A 22830-nucleotide genomic window follows, 5' to 3' on the forward strand; every position below is an offset into this window, starting at 1 on the left:
ATATGTATGATATTGTATATAATCTATTGCAATTGGAAGTATGGAAATAGAAGTAAATGTGGAGTCTATTATTAAATTCGATAGTTATTAATGCTTTGTACTCGACTAATCAGAACGTAAAAATCTTTTTTCTTGAAACAAAAAATCTTCTTGCAGGAACGTTCGTTCTTAATGTTTGCTGAATTTACTGATCGATGATATCCGAAAAATCTTCAAAGTACAAAGATTTGACGATACGTGCGCTTTTTAACAATGCAATAGCGCACAAAGTTTGTAAGCGCGATGCATCTGCAATGGAAAATTGTCAGAAGCGAACTAACGGGACACAAGAAGATGAAAATAGACGCGTTAGGGCCAACCTGCTTATCTTATCAGTCAAACTAAATTCGTAGAACTTTGTAAATGTCCTTCATACAAAGTGCGCTACGTGAAATGCATCCTACCTCGGCGACCATAAGTTTGAAACTGGTGACCTGGATAACGATAGGTATCGTTCATGTGTATCTAAGTATCCGTCGGAAATTTCCATTATGTTTTCATGTTTTGTAATTTTTTAACCCCTCGTACGAAGCTGTGTCTAAACCAGAAAACCGTCTAAAAGATTAACGATAACACGACGAAAAAACAATCGCAAACCCACCACTACGTCATCGCTAACACCTCCAAGTTTTAGTAGTAGAGGAAATGTATTTACTTCAAAAATAAAGAGAACGGAAAGGAACAGATCAGTGAAAACTTGGTAACAACCAACGTATCTATGAGACTTGTCCAACTTTCATCTCGATAAAAAGATACCTATCCTCATCGATAGATGGTATCCAACCTGCTAACAGTAGTAAGTGTTCGCTACACTTGATGATTATGAAGTTTACAGATATGAAAGTATGGTTAACGAGGAAGAAAATCAACTTTGTATCATACCAAGATTGTACGGAGGACCCTCTGAGAGAAAAGAATTTTCATCATAATGAAATTGTAACTAAGGAATTTTCTACCTACTTCTATGTGTTAATTGATAATAGTAATGCCTGTTAGATTGAACATGACATTATTAGATCGATTACGTATAAGTTTAGAAGAACGATTCTCTAACGACTTTTAAATTTTTATTTCAAGTTACTTTCGAGTTATGAGCCTAACTAGAAAAATTTACCAAATGTCCAGCTGGGTAAATTGTAAAGTAAAAAAAAAATTATAAATTAAATAATAAAAATAAAGTCATACACTAAACTGAGTTTGGTACAAAAACCTTTCCGATTTATTTACTCGTCGCTATATCTTTTAGTAAAAAATTTATCGAAATAAGGATAATTAATTAAGGATTATTAATATCCGTGATATTGACTGAGAAGCTCTCTGAAAAATTTTATTATGAGATTTTTATTTATTCTGTAAATATGAACAGAACAAGGTTCTTTAAAAATCACTATAATTATCAATTCAAACGTGGTTAATATTTAAAAACTAGAACTGAAATGTCCAACAATTTTCTCGACTCATTTTGTTTTACGAGTTATTTTTCCAGAAAGTTCTTCAATTGATATTTTCCCAAAAGTATAATAACATGGCGATTTCACAGACACGTCTAAATAACATAGCTTCATAAATTCGCTCCACGCGAAAATTATGTCTGGAACATGAGATCAATAGAGGAATATAACCTTGCTAAAGTTTTGTTTTGGACTCAATACTTGATTGAGAACATAAATACCACAGTATGGTTCTAAACAAGCGATCGTTTAGAACAGCGGGTGAAAACTTTCGACAATATCCCGACCATTTTCGAATTATTATCTGTGTGCGCGTGGTTTATTACTTGCTCTAGTTCGAAAGCTGTAAGAAAAAATATGTAAGTAGCCCTTGATAACTTCGCGGTTGAATTTTAATTAATTTCGTTGTAACTTTTGCAGACTCTTTCAGACATGCAAAACCTGGTTGCTTTTTTATAAAGTTTCTATCAGTTATACCGAAATTATTATCAAAATCAAAACATTCAACAATTTTTTATGAAAAATAAATTCTTAAAAAATTTTTAATTTACGGTGCACATGTAATAATTTCGAATAAATTTCAGATAAATTTTAATACCTAGTGCTCTGGTATATTTTATCGAGTATACAAATCCTATTAGAGAGTTAATATCAACAACTACGATTAGTTTTCTTTGTGATACGCAAATGAATCGTAATTCTATGTTCTTGTCCGTTTGAACGACTGATGTTCAACGATAACCCAGATTGCTGCCTCGACTAAACTGTCCAACCCACACGCCCATGTGACATATACGAATGCAGTCAGTACGCCCACTGTTTGATAGTTAGGTCGTTTTACTCATTCATCATTACGAATTCAAGCCACAATATCCCGTAATGCATAATTTGATTATTTTAAAATAAGTCGGAAAAGATTTGTATGTGAGAAAACTAACTCGCTATTACTTTATGGCACTTGAAAGTTATCAATCAACTCAATTATAAAACCATTTTTTGTACTAATAAACACACTGACGTTTCCATATTTATAAAGACCTTTACTTTTTTCACTTTCTACCTTGTGTTTCATATCTTATCGTATTAAATAACGTATATGACATCAGGAATTATAAAAAAATATATTGTTATATAAGCAAGAAATAATTCCGCTAACAGAAAAATTGTGACCAGTTAGATCAAAGAATATTATCTGGAATGATTTAAATCAGTAAAAAAACCGCTGTTTCACTTTAGCAACATTAGTGCATCAATCGCTGTATCAGCGCAAACGATTAAAGGCCATGGAATATATCATCGCCAGAAATGTCCAAAACCGAACCTTCGTTTCCTAAGCGATAGCATACGCTACTACTAAGGATCGATCAGTTCAACAGGCGAGTCGACCGATTAATCAACAGAGACACACCTGATCTGTTCATCAGTTAACTTCAGACCTTCAGACTTAATTAATCACAGAATGGATTTCTCGCGTTGGTTTCTCCCATATTTTTGCGAAAGACGTTCTTCGCGACCATCGAAGGTGACGTGACGAGTGCTAATCATCGTGTTTAATGAATCCTTACTAAGATGTGAAAAATGGTTATGAGATTTAAATTACTGACTCAACGTGAACTGAGTTTCTTTTTTTTTTTTCTTTAAAAAAGAGATGGCTAGAAATTTATAAATAAAGAATCGTGGAAATTAGGGAAAATTAACTAAAATTAATGTATGAAATTGGAATACATTACTGTAGGGGCCCATGACCGTAGGGAAGGTTCCAAGGTTGAAACATATGTGTTGGCCACATGGCCCGCGAAACGACGTCCGAGGACAGGACATTGTAGAAGAATAAATCCTGGGACTTACTAAAAAAACCCATGAACCTTCGAACAGAAAATTTATTGTTTTGTTGCCTACGGGTTTTTCCATCCCCACCTCGGAAGAAAACTCTCTCTTCCGAAGATCTCGGCACCCTATAAAAAGGGAAACGAGGAAAAGCTCGGGATAGTCCATCATAGTGGTTTCACAGTCGTTCAGAGAGTTCACGGTAGTCGCTGGTAGATGCACGGTTACTCAGTCAGATAAATAGTGAAAGTAGTTCGTACAGAGTTTGTATCAATTCTGAATCAAGTTTGTATCACTTCTGTATCGTCATCCCGTGAGCTCGACGTGCGTCACGTTACGATCTAAATCGACGCGCACTCGACATCGAATTAAACATTGTTAAAGTTAAACACCACAGTAATTTAATAACACCCAACACGTCCTACAGCTCATTACTTTACAATTATGAGCACAGTAAAACTTCATTGCTATTAATTAAAGCAATAATAGGGTGCAGTATATTACATAGTACAATTGGCGCATACTTCCTTTTTCTCTTATGTATGAAATTTTTACATGTTTTATGAAAGAAAGAAATTTTTATGCTTTGATTTAATGGCCAAGAAAGGATATAGCAATGAAAAAATGCCGTATCATATATAATTTCAAGGGATAATAGAAGGATAAAAATAATACTTTTTCGCCAAAGCATTGTCCGTTGAAAATTTATGAAGCTTATTTAATGAATATTTCGATTCTCTTACTTTAGTCTGTGCACGCTGAATAACGAATGATGAATCAGCAGATACAGAAGAACTGATATTGTATTTAATACGGAACCGCGTGGTCGAGCCGTTAATACGTTGAGCGTTAGACTGCGGATTTTTATGCATTTGGCGTTTTCAGGAAATTTGAAAGTATAAAATTGCATAAAATGCATATTATATAAAAAATTGTATAAAATGTCCAAAATATAGCGCTTTCTATAGTACTTAAGTAGGCAAAACAATTTTCTACTTTTTTTAATTACATTCTAAAAAATATGAATTTGCATAAAAATCCGCAGTATACTACGCAGTATACGCGTCACCCGCCTTCAGTAACAGCAAAATCACGACATTACCATGGAAAGTCGTCCAAGCCCGACATCTTAAACCTTTGAGTGTTCGCTAAAATTATCAGAAACCTAAAACCCCAATATTGATCGAAGAACATCCATCTCCTCGCGCCCAAATACGCTAAATCTCTCTCGAAAGAACCGCAGAAAAGAAAACGCGGTAACGCGATAACGGGCAGATAAACCCTAGAGGCAACACGGTACTCTTTCGCACAAACACCAATGCTGGGCCTGCGTATCGGGAAAATTTGCGTCGTCGTCGTTAGAAACCGTCACATTTCCACGGCAAACTTAAATTATAAGGAAACGCACGCGCGTAATACTTGCAGTAATGCTAAATTCATTAAATAATATATATAGTAGAGGATATGCGCAATAACAAAACTGAAATTGTTGCGTTAGGATAAAACCATGATCAACCTTGCACAGAAACTTTTAAATAATTTGCAACGACGACTATACACTGTATAGCGACTGTGAGCAATTTCTTGGCGTAAGCTACCATGTGGATGTCTGACCAACCACACACTTCTGCCATTTCTTCAAAGTCTGCTACCCACCGATTTATACTCAGCAGATCATCCCTGTTGAATTTCTCTAACGAGTCCTCTACGTCTTTCAGGCTCAACGTCGAACCAACACATGCCTTTCGATAATATTCATCACAGTCCTGGTACACCCTTCGTGTACCTCTCTTGTATTCTCTTATGTTCTTTCCATCGTCTTCATCCTCACTTTCGTCGTTGCTCTATTCTTCCGACGATGTATTGTTTCCATCCATGGCCGCCTGTAACCGTGCGCGTAGTTCAGTTTTTCTTCCCGTTACTTTTAACACCAAACTAGCGAGGCGTTCTCTCAACTCCTTCGTCCTCAGCTTCTCGAGGTCTTCGTCCCCTTTTTGATTGCGGTCAGCTCTCTGCCCGCTCCTTAGGTCCCGCTGGTTTGTTAATCCTTCACCGCACTTCGATCCCTTAGGAGTCGATCGGCCAGCCTTGCACGCTCGGTTCAACCTGGTAATTAACACTGACTTCGCACCAGATATAGGCAAATTCATCTATGCGAGCTTACTCCTCAATTCCTCCAGCGTCAAACACTCTTCACTTGACAATCGTTCGTCTTCAACGTTTGCCATCTTTATTATTTTTTCTCAACGCTACACGAATTTCAACGTTCAACGATATCGTCTTTTATCGCACCGCTCACCGGCAAATTCGAAACTAGCACGAATAGTTCTGCTAAACGTTTCGCTTTCTGTCTTGTCCAATCCCGGCACGAGCCTCCAATTGTAGTATCGTCATATCATAATAATTAGTTTAGTTTATTAATAAGAAATGGATTAAACAGAAAACAATAGTTATTTAACATGAACTAATCGTAACAACGTATTATAATTAATTAACAACTCTCGTCAACACAGATTCAACTCTCTCTCAACAACGCTAACAACACTATCTTGACAACGCAGTCCGCACTCTCTGGCTTCTCAACTCATACTGCCGTTAATTCGTTTATGTCTCTTAGCAACCTTTTGTATTTTGTCTGATATCTTTTGTTTAAGCCCCATCATGCACACGCTCAGCAACCGCTTGTTTACAATTCGCACGACACCCCCCCTGAGCCTCTCGTCCACGATACTACTGTAGTATCGTAAATATAATATTGTGATTTATTTACAATGGAATGAATGGATTGTACAGATGTTGAATAAACAGAAAACGATGATTGTTTAACATGAACTAATCGTAATAACGTACTATAATTTAGACAACTCAATAGTTAATTTGCAACTCTCGTCACCATGGATCCAACGCTCACTCTCTATCTCTCTCTATCTCTCTCTCTCTCTCTCTCTCTCTCACGCGGACCTCACTCTCTTGACAACGCTAGTGTCACGTAAACTTGAGGGTTGAATGATAAATTAAAATAGCTGAGTCGTAACACAACTATTAATTTTGTTTTAATTAAACTTTATTATAAATTCAGCAATCACAATGGAATACACACTGAATTAACATAAATCACAATTCACTCCAACCACGTTATGTAAAACTTAGTTACACTGATACGTTAAGTACGCGACTGTTATAAGGGTAGAGACCGGTAAAGATATGTTGACTATTCTAAGGATACAGAATAAGTGAAGTTTTACTGACGATACTGTGTCTGAGGAAAGCTAGGGGTGGGTGTGTCTAAGGACACGGGACTATCGGATTTGTTGATGACAATTTTGGTTAAGGAAGTGAGGGCAGTAGACACCGTCTCCGATTGGATAATAAGATGGTTGGTGGACCAGGAAGGGTTTTAGCCGCCATCGTGAGAAAGTTGCTAACGAAACATACCAGACGTGAGGAAAACCAACTTTCCATGTTAACCCGTAGTAAACAATAAACGTAAAAGGAAACCTAAGACAAGACATACTCGCTTGGTCTGAAGGACCTTAACTATGAAAATACCAAGATCCCTGGTGGGTACTTAAGACTATTGAGGGTACGCGCCAAGGATATGCAGATATCTGGGCGCCATCCTACCCGAGGTGTGTGGCCTGGTCTCTGATATAAATTGACGTTACACTAGCAACATTATCTCGACAACGCAACTCGTACTCTCTGACTTCTCGATTCACACTCTCTGGCTTCTCCACTGACACTGACTGTTCTAGCATCCCTTTGTCTTTTCTTAGGCCCACCACGCACATGTTCCGCAACCACTCGCGACCAGGGTCACGTAGGCCTTTTCTACGAAACTATTCAATTGAAGTACCGACGACACATTGATAGGCCCGACGGCGCCTCGGCTCTCGCGACACTGTCCGTGGTTTACTCGATATCTCTTAGGCCTTTTGTCCGCGATACTACAATACACTGTATATGTATGAAGTATACATATACTTCTGAATATACTGAAGTATACACACTGTATACTTCAAGCATCTTCAAGCCGTATTTCTCCACGGTTTCTCGATGGTTTCTAGGCAATGGGATTAATATTATATCCATCAGCGATTGGAACTTTCGTTAACTCCGTGGAGGCTACCTCACTATACTATTTTAATGGAGCTCGCAACTTATAAAACGCAAACACATTTGCAACAAATTTACACCACATAATATCAACAACAGCAACTACAAATGCCATACGGACGAGGATGCGCAAACCACTAGTACCTCAACTGACAAAGACTACACCATACGTAAAACAACAGCACAAGAAATTAGAAACATAATCGAGAAAACAAAAAATAATAAAGCACCAGGAATCGACCTAATCAATGGTAAAATCTTGAAAAACCTTCCGCCAAAAGCGATAAGACTAATGACAATAATATTCAATGCAATACTAAGAATCCAATACTTTCCTAAACTATGGAAACTGGCACAGATCATAATGTTACCTAAACCAGGCAAAGACCCACACCAAACTACATCTTACAGACCAATATCACTACTTTCTGTGTTTTCCAAAATACTAGAGAAAATAATATACGACCACATAAAACCAATAATAGAGAAGGACAAATTAATATCAGATCACCAATTTGGATTCAGACACAACACTCCACTATAGAGCAAATGCACAGGCTCATTAACGAAATAATACTAGCATTAGAAAACAAACAATACTGTACAGCCCTCTTTATGGACATAGAAAAAACGTTTGGCAAAATAAACCACGAAAACCTACTACAAACAATCAGGAAACAATTCCCGGAGCAAATATACCAATTAATAAAATCTTACTGAAGCAGCAGAACCTTTGTAATAAAAATCAAGGACACATACTCTGAAGTCAAAGACATCAAGGCAAGGGTTCCGCAAGGAAGCGTCTTAGGACCAATACTATACACACTATACACGGCCAACATACCAACAACTACCAATGGCAAAACACTGACATTCGCGGACGACACAGCTGTACTAGTCAGGCACACTAACCCAGAAACAGCAGTCAAATTACTACAAGAACATATCACAAAAATAGAAAAGTGGCTACAAGATAAACAAATAAAAGCAAACCCCGATAAATGCAACCATATTACATTCACACTGCGAAAACAGACACCACCAAACATCCTACTGAACGGCACGCATATACCGCAAACAAGGCAAGTCAAATACCTAAGACTCCACCTAGAAACACAACTCACATAGAAACAGCATACTAGATCAATAATAAGCAAAATACAGACAACAAGGAGACAAATGCATTGGCTAACAAGTCGAAAATCCAAATTAAGCATAGAAAATAAATTAAAAATATACAAAACGATCATAAAACCAATCTGTACGTATGAAGGACAGCAGCAATGAGCCATATAAACAAAATAGAGACAGTACAAGCTAAAATTTTAGAGCAATAGTAAACGCCCCATGGTACGTTAGAAACGAGGATATACGGAAGGACCTGGGAATACCAACGGTCAAAGAGGAAATTAGCAGACACGCAGGAAAATATAAAGAAAGAATAGGAACACACCCCAACCGGCTGGCTGTGGAAACGATCAACACCTCAAACATGGATAGAAGACTGAACACCCAGCAGACCTCACAAAGGACACAACCTAACAAACACGAAGATGGTATCCCACTGGGGGTAGCCATCCATATGATAATCTAACAGCTAAAAAATTCTACCAAATGTCCAAACTGGACAAATTGTGAATGTAAACAATTAAATAAAAAATAAAAAAAAATAAAAAAAGAAACTTATAAAACTGTGTTGCTTCCTCGGCAGTGGCTTACGATCATTAACCAACCTCTTGCCGCGCGATTGTTTTTGTCGATTGTATTTATCGGAGATAGCTGTGAATAGCTTCGATATCTGAGGGAAAGAAAACGTTCTTACAATGACATATTTTATGTAATTTCCTTGTAGTTTTTGAAGATATATTTGAAGATTAATTCTTCTTTTCACGAACTATGATGTCTTTATGAAGGATATTCTCGCTGAAGATAACTATTCAGAACTTGAATATTTGATAGACGAAAATAGAGAATGTTCCCCTAATTTCATACATTTCATTTGATTTCTTCTTCTTCAGACAAATTTAGCTTTTAATGTTGCAATAATTGGAAGATTAATTCGTCTTCTTGTGAACTATGGTTTTATATTCGTTGAAGATAGTTATAAATAGCTTGGACATTCGTTAAACGGAAAGATATCTATATTTCATGCAATTTGTCTTCAAACAAATGTGATTTGGAACTATGATAACATAAACGAAAAAATATTGATATTTTGATTATCGAGATGGTTCATCGGATTGCCTATATTGATTAGAGCTAACACCAATTTAGCAGATCGACTATGTCTATTTTTAGAAGAAGAATTCTAGCGTGCATTGGAGCAATTTTCCTACAACAAAAGTAAAATTGGGAATTAGTGACCTCGATCCCAATGGAGTCTCGACATCTCTCGAATGCATTCGATAGCTAAAATTTTGCAGAAGATTCGGTATTCTCAATTTCGCTGAACAACTTGAGAGTCTTAATTTGATAGCACTCGATGTCTTCTTCAATTAGTATAAATTCCAAAAGAAAACTCGATATTCTTTATTACCACAACCAATCACATTTTCCCTCTATATAAACACGATATAAAAGCGTAATATAATATGATATAATATTTAATATGATAACGTATAATAATAAACTATAGAAAAAAATCATCTTTTCTATATAATAAAATGTATGCAATCGGGTACAAAAATAAGCGGACTGGTAGTGGAAATTGCTACGAATAAAGTTTCGATAAATATGGTTATTTTCACACCAAAATGTAAATATTTATTTGTTTCATTTATTTACCAAATAATGTATGTTCTATGTGGACATATGATAAATAAATCTTAAGTATACATGTATATGTATGTTGGGTTAACATTAGAATTTAGGGCGCGTAACGATTCTTCGTTTAAATTAGCCATTGTTTTACAAAACAGAGATTTTATTTACGCATATATACAAGACTTTACAAAGTATAATGAATATTGAGTTTAACGAATAATAAGATTAACAAATAATAAGTTTAACGAATGATAAGATTAACGAATAATATGTTTTACGAATAATAAGTTTATCGAATAATGAGATTAACGAATAATATGTTTTACGAATAATAAGTTTAACGAATAATGAGTTTAATGAACGCTATTAACGATGTTCTTGGGTTCAAACAAATCCACCATCAACGGGATAACTCTTTACTATGCGTAGAATAATTTTAAGCACAAAAATACGATTGCTGAGACGCTCGGTAAACTGCTCGATGTGTCACTTCCCAAGGCGATCACACGAATAATAATCTGATGGAAATCTTTTTCGCTGTACGATTGCATTTGTTTGTTATGTGCTCGTTGGAAGCATCGAGAAGATTCCAAACGCCGTTGCTAGGCAGTTTCTGTCTGGAGTTTGATTATTAATACAACGTGTGTCCCATTATATCGACACCTCCAAAGTACAATCCCATGTGGCCAGGCTCGTTCTTGAGGCCGTATGCCGCCACAACCACATTTCTAGGGAGAACCATACAACCGCTCCACATCTCCGTCAGGCAAAACGTTCATCCCGTGACCGTGGCTACGTTCGGCGACCAGTTGTCACCTCGAGCCCAATTTCGCTATCACAAATCTCGAACAATTACAATCAGATCGAATGACAACAATTGCTTAATTACAGCTATAATAAAATCTAGGCTAAAGCATTAGAGAACGCTCCCAAAATTGCAAAGGGATGGCTCCGGTTTTTTTTTCCTTTCATCTCCGACATGTATATATGTATAGTAACATTGTCCACTTATTTTGGTCGCCGACTGTATAATAACAGATTTCAATTAACATTTCCTATTTAAATCCCATTATAACACGTTCATTATATTTCAGCTTCACAATGACACCAGTTTTCACAATTCTACGAAAACCTATCGAAGAGCAATTTATCTTTCGAAGCATAACAAATTCTACAATTACGATTAATCAAGGATCCAAATAATAGAAGCGTAATAGCGTTTCTAGCTACTTGTGCCACAACTTCGATCAAAGTTTCAACTTCCTCCGTTGTTTCTTAGATTTTGCACAATCCTCTTTGTAAACAACGTTTCCCACAATTTGTCGAAATGCTTGGGCAACTATTTATCAATGACTAAATCGTACAGAAAACTCCTGTTTACGCTTCATCTTCCAAGTTTCGACTGTTCTGGACTCAGTTAGCGCCGAAATGTTTCTCGACCGTTTGCAAACTCTGTAGAATGTTGACATGCCGGTGTTGGTCCGTAAACAATGCCACAGAACCTCGATTAATGATCACAACGTGAAACAAACTGGTCTAAAAAGTATTCGTAATATGTTTCGGTTTCTTTGATATGTAAACTAAAAAAAAATAGTTTCGTAATTGATCGTAAAGCAGAAAATAATTGGTTCTGTGTTTTAATATTGGTTCTGTATTTTAATATAAAAATAATAATTTTAATGTAAGTTTCATAGCAATTGTGCAACCGTATCTTGATTTTGTGCATGAATTATTGCATTTCTAGTACGGCGTTGCATTTTATGAGGTATTATGGTATCCATAGATTCTGCGAGTATTCTACAAATTACACAAATACCAGGATTTCTGAATGATGGATATCTTCTCCTCAGAGGCTTTCGTGTTTCGAGCGCCCTTACTCTAAGAATGTTACGTTAGGCTACCGAAAAAGGATTATTATATAAGAACGTTAAATATTTAATATATTAAGAACTAATGCAATATTTTATTTACCATTTCTTTTACGGTCAATTTATTTTATTAAATTCTGCCCATTAACATTATAGTTAAAATAAATCGAATATAAATAGAAAGATAATAAGTCAAATGCACTGTTTATTTATTTATAATTCATAAATCATAGAAATTTTCTTCCACTAATGTTATATTTATCTAAATTTTATTTATTATCTCACTGCTTGGACTTTAGTGAATTACATTTTTCAACATATCTTTTAATCTTAATTTTTCAATCTTTCATTCAAGGACAAGTGTAACTAAGAGTTTTCGTAGATGTTAACGCATTAACAATTATATTGTTAAAGAGATATAACGATGAGTTAGATACACACGACAACGAAATTTAATTTCTAACAAGGTCGTCGTACAATACAATAGCTGCTAGTAACTGTTTTGCCCAAAAGGGACAGATTCAACAATAGAGCAAATATATTGAAACCCTGCGATGTAAATTACAGGATAGCCTGTACGTGATCGTATCAATCACCTGGTCCATTAACGTTGTCCAGTGACTTTCCCATTCAATGTACAACATTGGCACACGTCGAACACGAGTATGTCTGTTTAGATAAAGATATATTTTATGCAAGTGATTTACGAGGATCAACACACAGGTGCTGAAACTGCGATAGCCTGCAATAAAATTGAGGGCAATCTTTTTAAAATTTACTGTTACATTGCGTCGGACACGTTCAAAGCGTTACACGCAATAACGTGAAAATAAAAATGTGGTCAGATAAAGAAGAGAAAGTTTTTTCATAAAAGTTTCCCACGTAAACCAGAGGGGCAGGTAAGACTGAAAGTTGTGCAATTTTGATCTGTTAGGAAGTTAAGTCAGTTGGTTTGGAAGTAGAGTTAACCAAATGAGCGAGACTTATTTTCGTAAGTAAACCTCATTCTCGTTCTCCTTTCATCCCAAGTCTTTCGTTTTAATGCGAGCTACGCACGAAGCGTTTCGTTTCTTAAAGAAATTTCTGCCTTTCCGTGTTCTTCCCTTTCCCTGCAAGCATCTAAATTAATCCTTCCCAAAGGAATTCCCCGTACGTCGTGCCCATTTTGTCGTGTCTTGCTTCGATAAACTAAGACTACCGTGTAATAATAATAAATATGTAGACGTTTAAGACAATATCTGACACAAAACGGGTCATTTCCTGTTAGCCCAGATTTGATTACGTAATATTAAAACAAAGAAACGTGTATATTAATTGAATGGAAAACTTGAATAAGGCTTCAAAGCACGTTTGCCATATATTGGGAAAATGCGATTTTTAAGATACACTGTTGCAGGAGTTTAAGATACCTATCGTGCTTCTTGTGTTTAACATTAAATCGCTTTCTCACGAAATATCTGCAACCTGTGGATATTAGAATGGTCAACAAGGATTGTAGAAGTACTTAGTAGTACTTTACTGTTAATTCAACTTTGACAAAAATTTACTATAGAATATTATTCGAGGTTTCCGTACAATTTTAATCTTTTCGCTGTTCTTGAAAATCCTCGATATATTTCGGATTTTCAATTTCTCGCCAATATATAAAGGTTCTTAGAAATAACAAACTTTCCTACACTGTTTTATATCTTCCTTACATAAACAATTAAATAAACAAAATTAAGAATCCTTCTGCGAATAGATAGCACAACTGACAATGAGTTAAAAATGTTATATGTCAATATATTCAGAATAACGTAATTCTTTACATATTTATAATATTTTTATCTATGATATTTTAATTATTTATATTATTATAATATAAACTGTTTTTAATATTTTACGGGTATAATTTATTAAGAATAGCAAAGTACAAATAAATTCTTCATTCGAGCAATTTTTGCCCAAGCCTAGATAAAAGACCTGAAATATTCGTAGCCTGAGAAACGACATCAAAGGACGTATATTCGGCCAAATTTGATGTAACTCGTTCCGACATTCGGTGATTACGTCCACTAACGCTTTTGAGGGAAACGAGACAAATTTCCTGACCACATTTCACGACAGTGACTCTCCCTCTAATAATATCCTTGCTCGAACACGATTTAAGGATATAAAGAAAGACAGAGAAATGAAAAATAAATAAACCTCCATTTCTTACTTCGAAAAGAATGTGATAAATTACCGGGGAAAAATTTTACAATCAAAGATAGTATTTTATTGGATGCAAAGAACGCGGTAAAAATGAAAAAAAAGTGAGAACAAACAAAAAAACTGAGCAATAGGAGATAAATTACAGTGCTGGTGATGACAAAATAGAAGCTCTGTTCCTTATATTGGTAGAAGCGAAACGAATTTTAATAGTAGATTTCACAATGGCGCCATCCATTCTGGAAACATCGATGCTTCGTCGATTGAACGATAGAATAAAGATGAAAAGAAAATAGAAACAAGAGGGAAGGCGATTAGGAAAGGAAATCATCGTGCTCGAGATGATAAAATGGAAGTTCCGCTTCTTAGTTCGATAATAGCATCCCCTTCGAGTAATCGCCTTTGTTCTTGGACCCTGAGTAAGTTGAATAGCGTTCCTTATCGAAGATCTTATTCCTGCTATACTTTTGTCATACCATTGCTATACCATTCTATCGAATAAATCGAAACGATGGATCGAAAAGGACGGCCTTCAAATGAAAACAAAAACCAGTCTAGATTCATTTTTTACCGAACTGCCTTTGAGGGATTGAAGAAACACACTGAGTAATGTGTCAAAGAACAGACTAATTAGTCCGGTATTACCATTCTTTGGGATGACAATTATTCTACTAATAACCGTTCTTCTTATCCTAATTAGCTCGTTAATAAACAATGCTCGTTTTAGTATCAAATTGCCGTGAAAATGTAATTATAATGAACGTATTCGTGCATTAATTCGGTGGAATATCGTTTTCTTCATAACGTATTGTTAAAAGAAAAGAAAGAGACTCAGTAAAAGTGTTGTAGTATAAGATAAACAAAGTCAAAAAAATGTCACTCTCAAATTGCCTCGCAACCGTTCTCTCTTTCTCTCTCTCTCTCTCTCTCTCTCTCTCTCAGGAAATTTATTTTCATTGAGTCCTTTCTATTTTGCCATTCACAAAGAGACTTCTTCACGATACATAAAGAGGCTGTACTTTAATGCGAGCTGAACGTAATTTCATGTATAAAGTTATTGAGTTCCATTGAAATATTGTACGTTAAATCACAATAAAGCAAAATTTTTTGAAAGCATGATTCTGGTCTGCAAAGAGACTGAGAAAGCGATACTGTTGCGCTGCTTATCCTCAAAGTAGATGTAGATTCTCAAAGTTCAAGAAATGGTACCTAACATGCATAAAAGGAAAATCTAGAGGAAAATGATATAAGTGTATTTACTTTATCTACATATACTACTATCCTATATTACTATACATGTATATGTGTATAGTACTGCGACTTGATATTTGAAATTGTAGAAATCTTTTTAAAGTTTGAAAGTTTAACTTTATCTACAATTTCTTCGAGCTAAAGATTTTACCACTTTCTCCGCTTCTCTTCCGTGTCTTTAAGTTACTTATTAACCTTGCTTTTGTAATAGCAATTACAGTTGTGATTCAACAGAGACAAAACGTATTCGCACTAAAGTTTAGTCTGACCTTCAATTTCAGATTCAATTCTCCAAACACAAATTGAATTACTCAACAGCGTGTTACAACAATGAAGAGTCAACGTTTATTTACTTACATAGCTATTAAAGAAACCATGAGGCAAGAAATTAATAAGATGGTGATTACAACAGAAGTTCCAGAAGCTAGTCTTCTCTCTGCCAACACTTGGGAACGATGATCGCTAATGATGTCTGCGTGTTGGTATTGAATTTCCAGATTGCTCGTTGCATGCCACGATCTTTCGTGCTATGTCAAATATTAACTCAACACGCGAACCTTTAACGCAGGAACACGCTCTGCAAGGTAAATCAATTCGATTTGGCAAAATCAGTCGAATTCTATGATAAATTTCCAGCAATAATTTAACCGAATGAGACACGGTGATTAGAGCGTTCCAACGATGAGAAGAGATTAATTTAACAGATAAAACTACTTACTTTCAGTACTAAAATTATCAATCTTGCAAAACATGACTGGTTTTAGATATTTTAAAAACGTTGCAATTACTAAAATAAAAATATTCAAATAATAGAAGTCTTTCGTATTATTTCCCATTTTCTCCTTTATATCTGAAGGCAAACGAAACGATTCGACAGCTTAACACAAAACAGCGTTTCATTAAAACGATAGAAGCGCACGTATCGATTTTACGTTCGATTTTTAATCACCGTCATAACACGCGCACCGTAAATCCCAATAAATGGAATGCAAATGCTAAATCACGCAACAAAGAACAGCTGTTTCATGCAACTGCCAGAGATACAAACGATAGAAAGAGAACAGAAGGGATTAACAGGGTTGCAATAAAACTCAAACGATAGCCGATTTTCAAAATAGGAAATTGATACGTTCCACGCATTCCTCGTTGTATTATACTGCCAAAGATCCAATGTTGCCGATTTAATTGATATTTGAAAATTTGTTTTCACGTGCCGAAATCCACATCAAACAAGTGAAAACAGTGTTCAAAATATTTTCTGGTATATGTTGCAAATTAATAATAATATCAATTTTCGGCTATTAGATATTTATCAAAATTTCTCTTCGATAGAAATTTGGTAGTTTCAGACAACTCAAAAGGAAACATGTCACGTCGACTTTTGAATTACCACGAGAATGTTCTGCGAGATAGCATTCGACTTACAGTCCAGTTAGCATCTATATGCCGTAATTATTAACGACGCATAAACTTGCTGCAGGTTCTCTGTTATTCAGTAGCAGCGTTTACCGCACGACATCTCCACAGGTTACACATTGAGCTACGCGTATCGCGTAATAATTAAGCGTGAAATTAGCGGTGAGTATGAAGGCGCTGAGAGCTACCTTGGGTATCACTCATAGTTGTCCGTTTGCGGTTTGAGAAATTACTTCAGTTTTGGATAATATTTGGAGATGCAGCGGTACAATAAATGTAAAGATAAAATAGAGAATGCTCAAAATATTAATAAAATAATATTATATACACTAATAATATATCAATAATTACAATATATTAATGATTTTCAAAGGATTCACATTATAATTTTCTGCCTTTTCAGTTTGATGAATTGTCGTAGTTTGGAATGATATATTTAGAGAATTACAGGTATAGATAATAAACATAATACAATTGAGGAATAAAAATATCTGAATAAAATATCAATAAGATATTATTCTATATGAATAATTTCAAAAACATTGATATCACAATTTTCTATTCTTTGTGCCTTCCCATCTTTCCGTTTAATTTATTGAAAAATAAAAACGGAAGGAAATCTATATTTTGAAATGGAGAAAATAGATGAAACAGTAACAATCGCAAATTACAACATATCCGTCGATATACATCGAACGTGATATCTGCCCTTAAACGGGAAATCGAAAACTCGAATGTTTTATCTGAGCTTCGTGGATTATACACGAATAACATTCAACACAAAAGCTGGAACGATGGCGAGTGTACTGAGCGCAAACAAATTGGAGGCTAGAAAGTGCTATTTCAACATTGGAGAGATGTGAAGATAAAAGGATACCGCCATCCTAGATTAAACCAATTTTCGATACTCCGCATCATCATAGAAAAAAAGGGGAGGGATACAAGAATAAGGAAATAAAAGAGATTTTATTCACATCGGGGGAAATAAATCCTGGTTTTCGCGATTGAACAGACTGATTCACGAAATAAATTGTATCAAATTTCATTTATCATAGACTACGATTTTGGTTGGAAGAGAAACTCAGTTTGGTCACGTTTCGACTATAGCTTTCGTTTCATTGTTATCTCGTTAAACTGGATATTTCTCGGGGGAATATGAAATAAAAATGAAATATCCTAGATATTCCTTTGTGTCTTCTCAAAATTACAATACCTTTAATTTCCAATGGAAAATTTTGTCTAGAAAATTTATTTTGTGCTGGTTGTAACATTGTTCGAGGAAAGTTTTGAGAGCTAAGTAACAAAATGTAAGTTTGTTTCTCGACTGTACACTTAAGAATTACATGAATTTCGAGCTCTTAAGCATAGTAGTAAGTTCTAGAGTGTACTTGTCGAAACTGTAGAAACTATTTAAGCCTATTCCCAGGCATTGTACGATATAACGTAACAAAATTTTCATCGAGTATTTTTCAAAAACCAGATGATGAACTTTTAACTTATCGTATAGATTATAGATTATCTCTATGGTTCATTCATTATGAAAATGATTTATGATGTAGTTCTTGAAAGAATATACGACACGTATTTTTCTTTACGTGCTTTCTTGTTATTAGAAAATTATTACAAATTAATTATTAGAAATTACTTGAAAAACAGTTGGCCTATAACAGTTTCTCGTTTTAAACAAGAAATTCAGCCGTGAATGGCACAAATTATTGAAAAAAATACATTGGAATTTTGATTTCTATCATAACAACAAAAATTATTACATTCGTGTCCGTTTTAATTCCACGTGAAATAAAAACATTAAGTATGTGTGATCTTAAAAAAATTGTACGAATTCCAAAAATCGATGAAAAAGTTCTACTTTAAGATAAGAAGCTGGATCAAAAAAAAGTCTAAAGATCTTTCTAGTGATTTTCTTTAACATTGTTTCAATCAATTAAATTGTCCGTGTTATGGTATAATCCATTTTTCTAAAATAGAGATCTCTATTGAATCATATAGAAAGTGTTTATTTGCGTTCAATAAATCCGCTGATATGAAACGCCAGTCTAATATAAGCATGTCGCTCGAACCCAACTACGCAAGTTCCGTATAATAGTTTTGCTCGACAAACAGACAACCCTCGTTGTAGTTCGATCTTACATGTTAAACAGCATAATGTGGTATCTGCCTTATACGAGACTCGATTTCTTTATCGTCTTCAGTGTAATATTAATTCTGAGGTTGTGTGAAAGTTGTACAACACTGACAAAATGGCTTTCAATAGATGTAGTATGTATAAGCATTAATCTAAACCACTATAGGATAAATCAAAATTAATATGAAAAACCTCGGCAGGAGCAAATTGTACTATGATATTTTGGCTAACTAACGTGTGGCTACTGTAACAGCTCCTTGGCTAATTTCTATTTCAATTAGACAGTGGGTATTTATGTAAATTTATATTTTGTTTAAAAAAAAATTAAGGAAGTAGTAACCTAAATTAAATATAGATTTGTTAATTTAAAATATAGAAATTAAATAAAGATTGTTTAATTTAATTAATTTGATATTTAAATATAGATTTGTTTCGCTCCCTATATATTACAATTGATAATTTGGATTATTTTACGTATTTTTACATATTGTAAATTCTGCTAGGTTGTCCGAAAAGTGTCTTTCTTTCGCAAACGTGTTTTCTACAACAGTGCACCTTCATACAAACGTGAAACTAAATCTGTGAAATGTCGCGGTGTTTGTCTCAACAGAACAAAATGGATCGTACGTTATTCGACAAAATAATATGAAACAAAAAACGTCGTGCGTCTATTATTTTCTCACAAAACGAAAGGAACTTTTCGGGCAACCTAATATATACTTCTGCACGGTTGAATTTCTTATAAATGCATAAACGTCCACAGTCTAATAATAAATATTGTCGTAGTGAAAGGAAGATTTTCAAAAAATGGCAATTTCCATCGCAGAATCAATGATTCGTTTAATTAAATATCGAAATCAACGCAGTGAAATCCAAATGGACAGCTTCTTTCACAGAATGTCGGTATTCGGTAATAGGATTCACGCGAAGCTCTGCATAATCGGCTTTAGGTATTCGTGAAGAAACGCAACACGAGTCACGTTAATCTGGCCAAGCAACGAATGTCTTCGAGCCGCTACGTGTCGATTCACGTGCTCGTAACTGGATATCGAATCAGCCGTTTCCAATACGCCTTCCATTTACGTGAGAAAACCCGATTCGATTCCGTACCCTCTTGCTTCGATTTACATCTGTTGCGCCATCACAGATGGTTTCTTCCCGTAGGCATTTTGCAATGTGAGCAGCTATTTTACGTAACCGGTAAGCCGATTCTTACGTCGGATTTATCATTACAAACGGGGTTGCGTTTTATTGAAATGCTTTCGGAAAGAATGCCGCCATTGTGAACGTTAGGATTGCGTTAGCAAAGGAATGTACGAAGATCCGAGTGTAAATATTGAAAGATAGGCAGAGGTGAGTTTAAGTAGAAAAATATAAGAAACATGAAAAATTAAACGGATATTATTTTATTTTATTTATCATTAGATTATTCTATTCAAGTATATATTTATTATGATTTATTATCTTATTCGATTACCAGTTCTTTACCAGTATTTATGAAAATATGAATTTGCATAAATATTCCTAGTTTAGTTATAAACATTTGAAACTAATCTCTTCCGCTAGGAATTGGAGAAAAATAATTTCAATTTTGTCTCTCCTGCGAACAGCTTTTTTCTATTTTTGGATGTAAGAACGTTCAAATAATTCAATTTGATTTCTCAGCATTTACACAAAAATATTACGAATTATTAAGTAAAATATTCTTAATATTGTTAAATTTTTGCTATACATAATATAAATGTATAAATAATAAGATACAATATTATCGCGAAAATTTATGATTTATCGATCATGATATTGACATGACATTACGATTGAAGGGCACCAGCTACACCATTATGCATTTCAATCGTTCAAAAAGGAATTTATAAGTCCCCTAATCGACTCGATGGAGGAGAAATTAGTTCCAATGAGTGCACAGAGGAAACAGGAACGTTTGAGATACCTCGATAAAATGGTCCATTAAAAGTTTGATGACAGATCAAAAATAAAATATGCAAATATTTGCTGCGGTTGTTTTATCAAGATCGATCATACCATAATTATTCCTTCACTACAAACATGTAAATGATAATAAAATAATGATCAAAGACAGTTTTTGTACAACATGGAACAAACTGTATCGATTAGTTTCCATTCTGGTGCACTTCGAAGCACGGGAACAAATGAGAAAATTATGCAGCCGATCTCTTAGAGTCCCATTGATCAGGGTAATTACTTTTAAGAAACTCTCGAGCGGTATAATTAAGCTGTAGAACAATATAGAAACACTTAACGCGTATAATTACTGTAATTATGCAAACGCGATAGAAAGAAAAATCACTGCTTCCTAAATATTTACATAGCTGTGTTAAGATAATTCTTTTTCACTCTTCTCTGTTTAAAAATCCTTTAAAAACTGTATAAATCTCTGAAGCTTTTAAATCGACATCGGAAGTAGCAAAAAAAGTACAAGCAATAATTAAACTGTGGATGCTTATCCATTTACGAGAAATTTAGTATTATAATAAAAAGACTAGCTGGGTCATCAAAATTTATTTACGAATCAGCAAAAAATATTATTTTCGCTAACAAGGCTAATTAATATAAGCTATTATGCTACATTGGCATTAGTACAGCTGACAAGAATTACTTGCAGACTTTTAAAGAGATAAATATGTATTTAATTAAAATAATAATGGATTATTTTCCAGCGATTATTTTCAAAGTATGAAAAACATGATAAGAGGGTCACATTTTCTATCTTTCACAGAATAGTAATTTTCAAATTTGTTGAGATTAACTGATAGAAGAACGAGTGGATGAATTTGTAATAGAAAAATATATTGAAATAAGTATAGTTATAAGTATAAGTATAAATATAAATATAAGTATAGTGTATGCTGATCTAGATCCTCACTCTTACAATGTTACAATACAATAGAAGAAGGACTCTGATAGGGAGCACGTTCATATATCTATAGTGAAGGACATTACCACAAAGTTAACCTTGGTGTGTAGCTCTAGCTGAAGGCTACAAGAAACATCAATAGAAATCTTCTTATAGCTCTTTTGTTTCTAGACCTTATAATCCAAAACAAAATTTATATTCAAGGGCAAAATAATATGAATCTCTCCTTATTTCGAATTTTTTTGTTTCACTAAATTCTATTCGATAGAATACGAAAGAAAGGATGTAGAGTTTTTCTTGAAATAATTCGTCAATAAGGCGTAAAAAAAACTATATTTCTATTTAAATTTGAGATTAAATATTCGTTTTGTCACTGTCCCAAATATGTAAAAAATATAAGTAACATTAGAGAGAGAGGAAGTTTCATAGGCAAACTAATATTGCTTAAGTTAAATTAGCATAACAATTTCCAGCAACTCCGAGTGACATAAGATTCGAAAAATGAATAAAAATGCACTTCGCATATCTTTCCTGCGTGTCCGTCGTATATTAAAGGATGAAACTTTTCTTTAGTTACGTTCATAAAAATTCGCAGCTTAATAATAACGATATAAATATAACTTATAAAAGTCATTGTTGACCATAGTTCTAAATTGGCGAAGCGCCCCTTCGAAAGTTCGTTACGAACAAAAAATATTTATAATTTAGGGAGAAAGCATTCCTCAGGCCTCTATCCAAACATTTTCTTTACCCCGCAACCGACCAACATAAACTCGTAAACTTTGGTTTCAGAAGCACCCTACATAATGCAACCTTTTCCCTTGAGCACTCTCAAAGGACACGTGATAGTCCTCGGGCTTCCATTCGCATTAG

General features: G+C 34.5%; 2 protein-coding genes, 1 long non-coding RNA gene and 1 pseudogene across 3 annotated transcripts in view; 2 read left to right on the forward strand and 2 right to left on the reverse strand.

Annotated features, from left to right (window-relative positions):
- The window catches only part of LOC143303305 (metabotropic glutamate receptor 1-like), a 49467-nt gene extending 33400 nt beyond the window's left edge, over window positions 1–16067 (forward strand). The window contains exon 3 of the mRNA XM_076622564.1: window positions 15787–16067. Coding sequence (XP_076478679.1) covers window positions 15787–15839 — 53 coding nt within the window. The 3' untranslated portion in view covers window positions 15840–16067. The remainder of the gene's footprint in view (window positions 1–15786) is intronic.
- The window catches only part of LOC143303306 (uncharacterized), a 341397-nt gene that overhangs the window by 193274 nt on the left and 125293 nt on the right, over window positions 1–22830 (reverse strand). The gene's annotated exons all lie outside the window — the stretch shown is intronic.
- LOC117159281 (uncharacterized) overlaps window positions 1–22830 on the forward strand; it is a 174794-nt gene that overhangs the window by 66081 nt on the left and 85883 nt on the right. The window lies entirely within an intron of this gene.
- Window positions 4829–5642, reverse strand: LOC143303379 (uncharacterized; annotated as a pseudogene).

The sequence above is a fragment of the Bombus vancouverensis genome, chromosome 11, assembly GCF_051014615.1.
Source record: "Bombus vancouverensis nearcticus chromosome 11, iyBomVanc1_principal, whole genome shotgun sequence".
Lineage (NCBI taxonomy): Eukaryota > Metazoa > Arthropoda > Insecta > Hymenoptera > Apidae > Bombus > Bombus vancouverensis.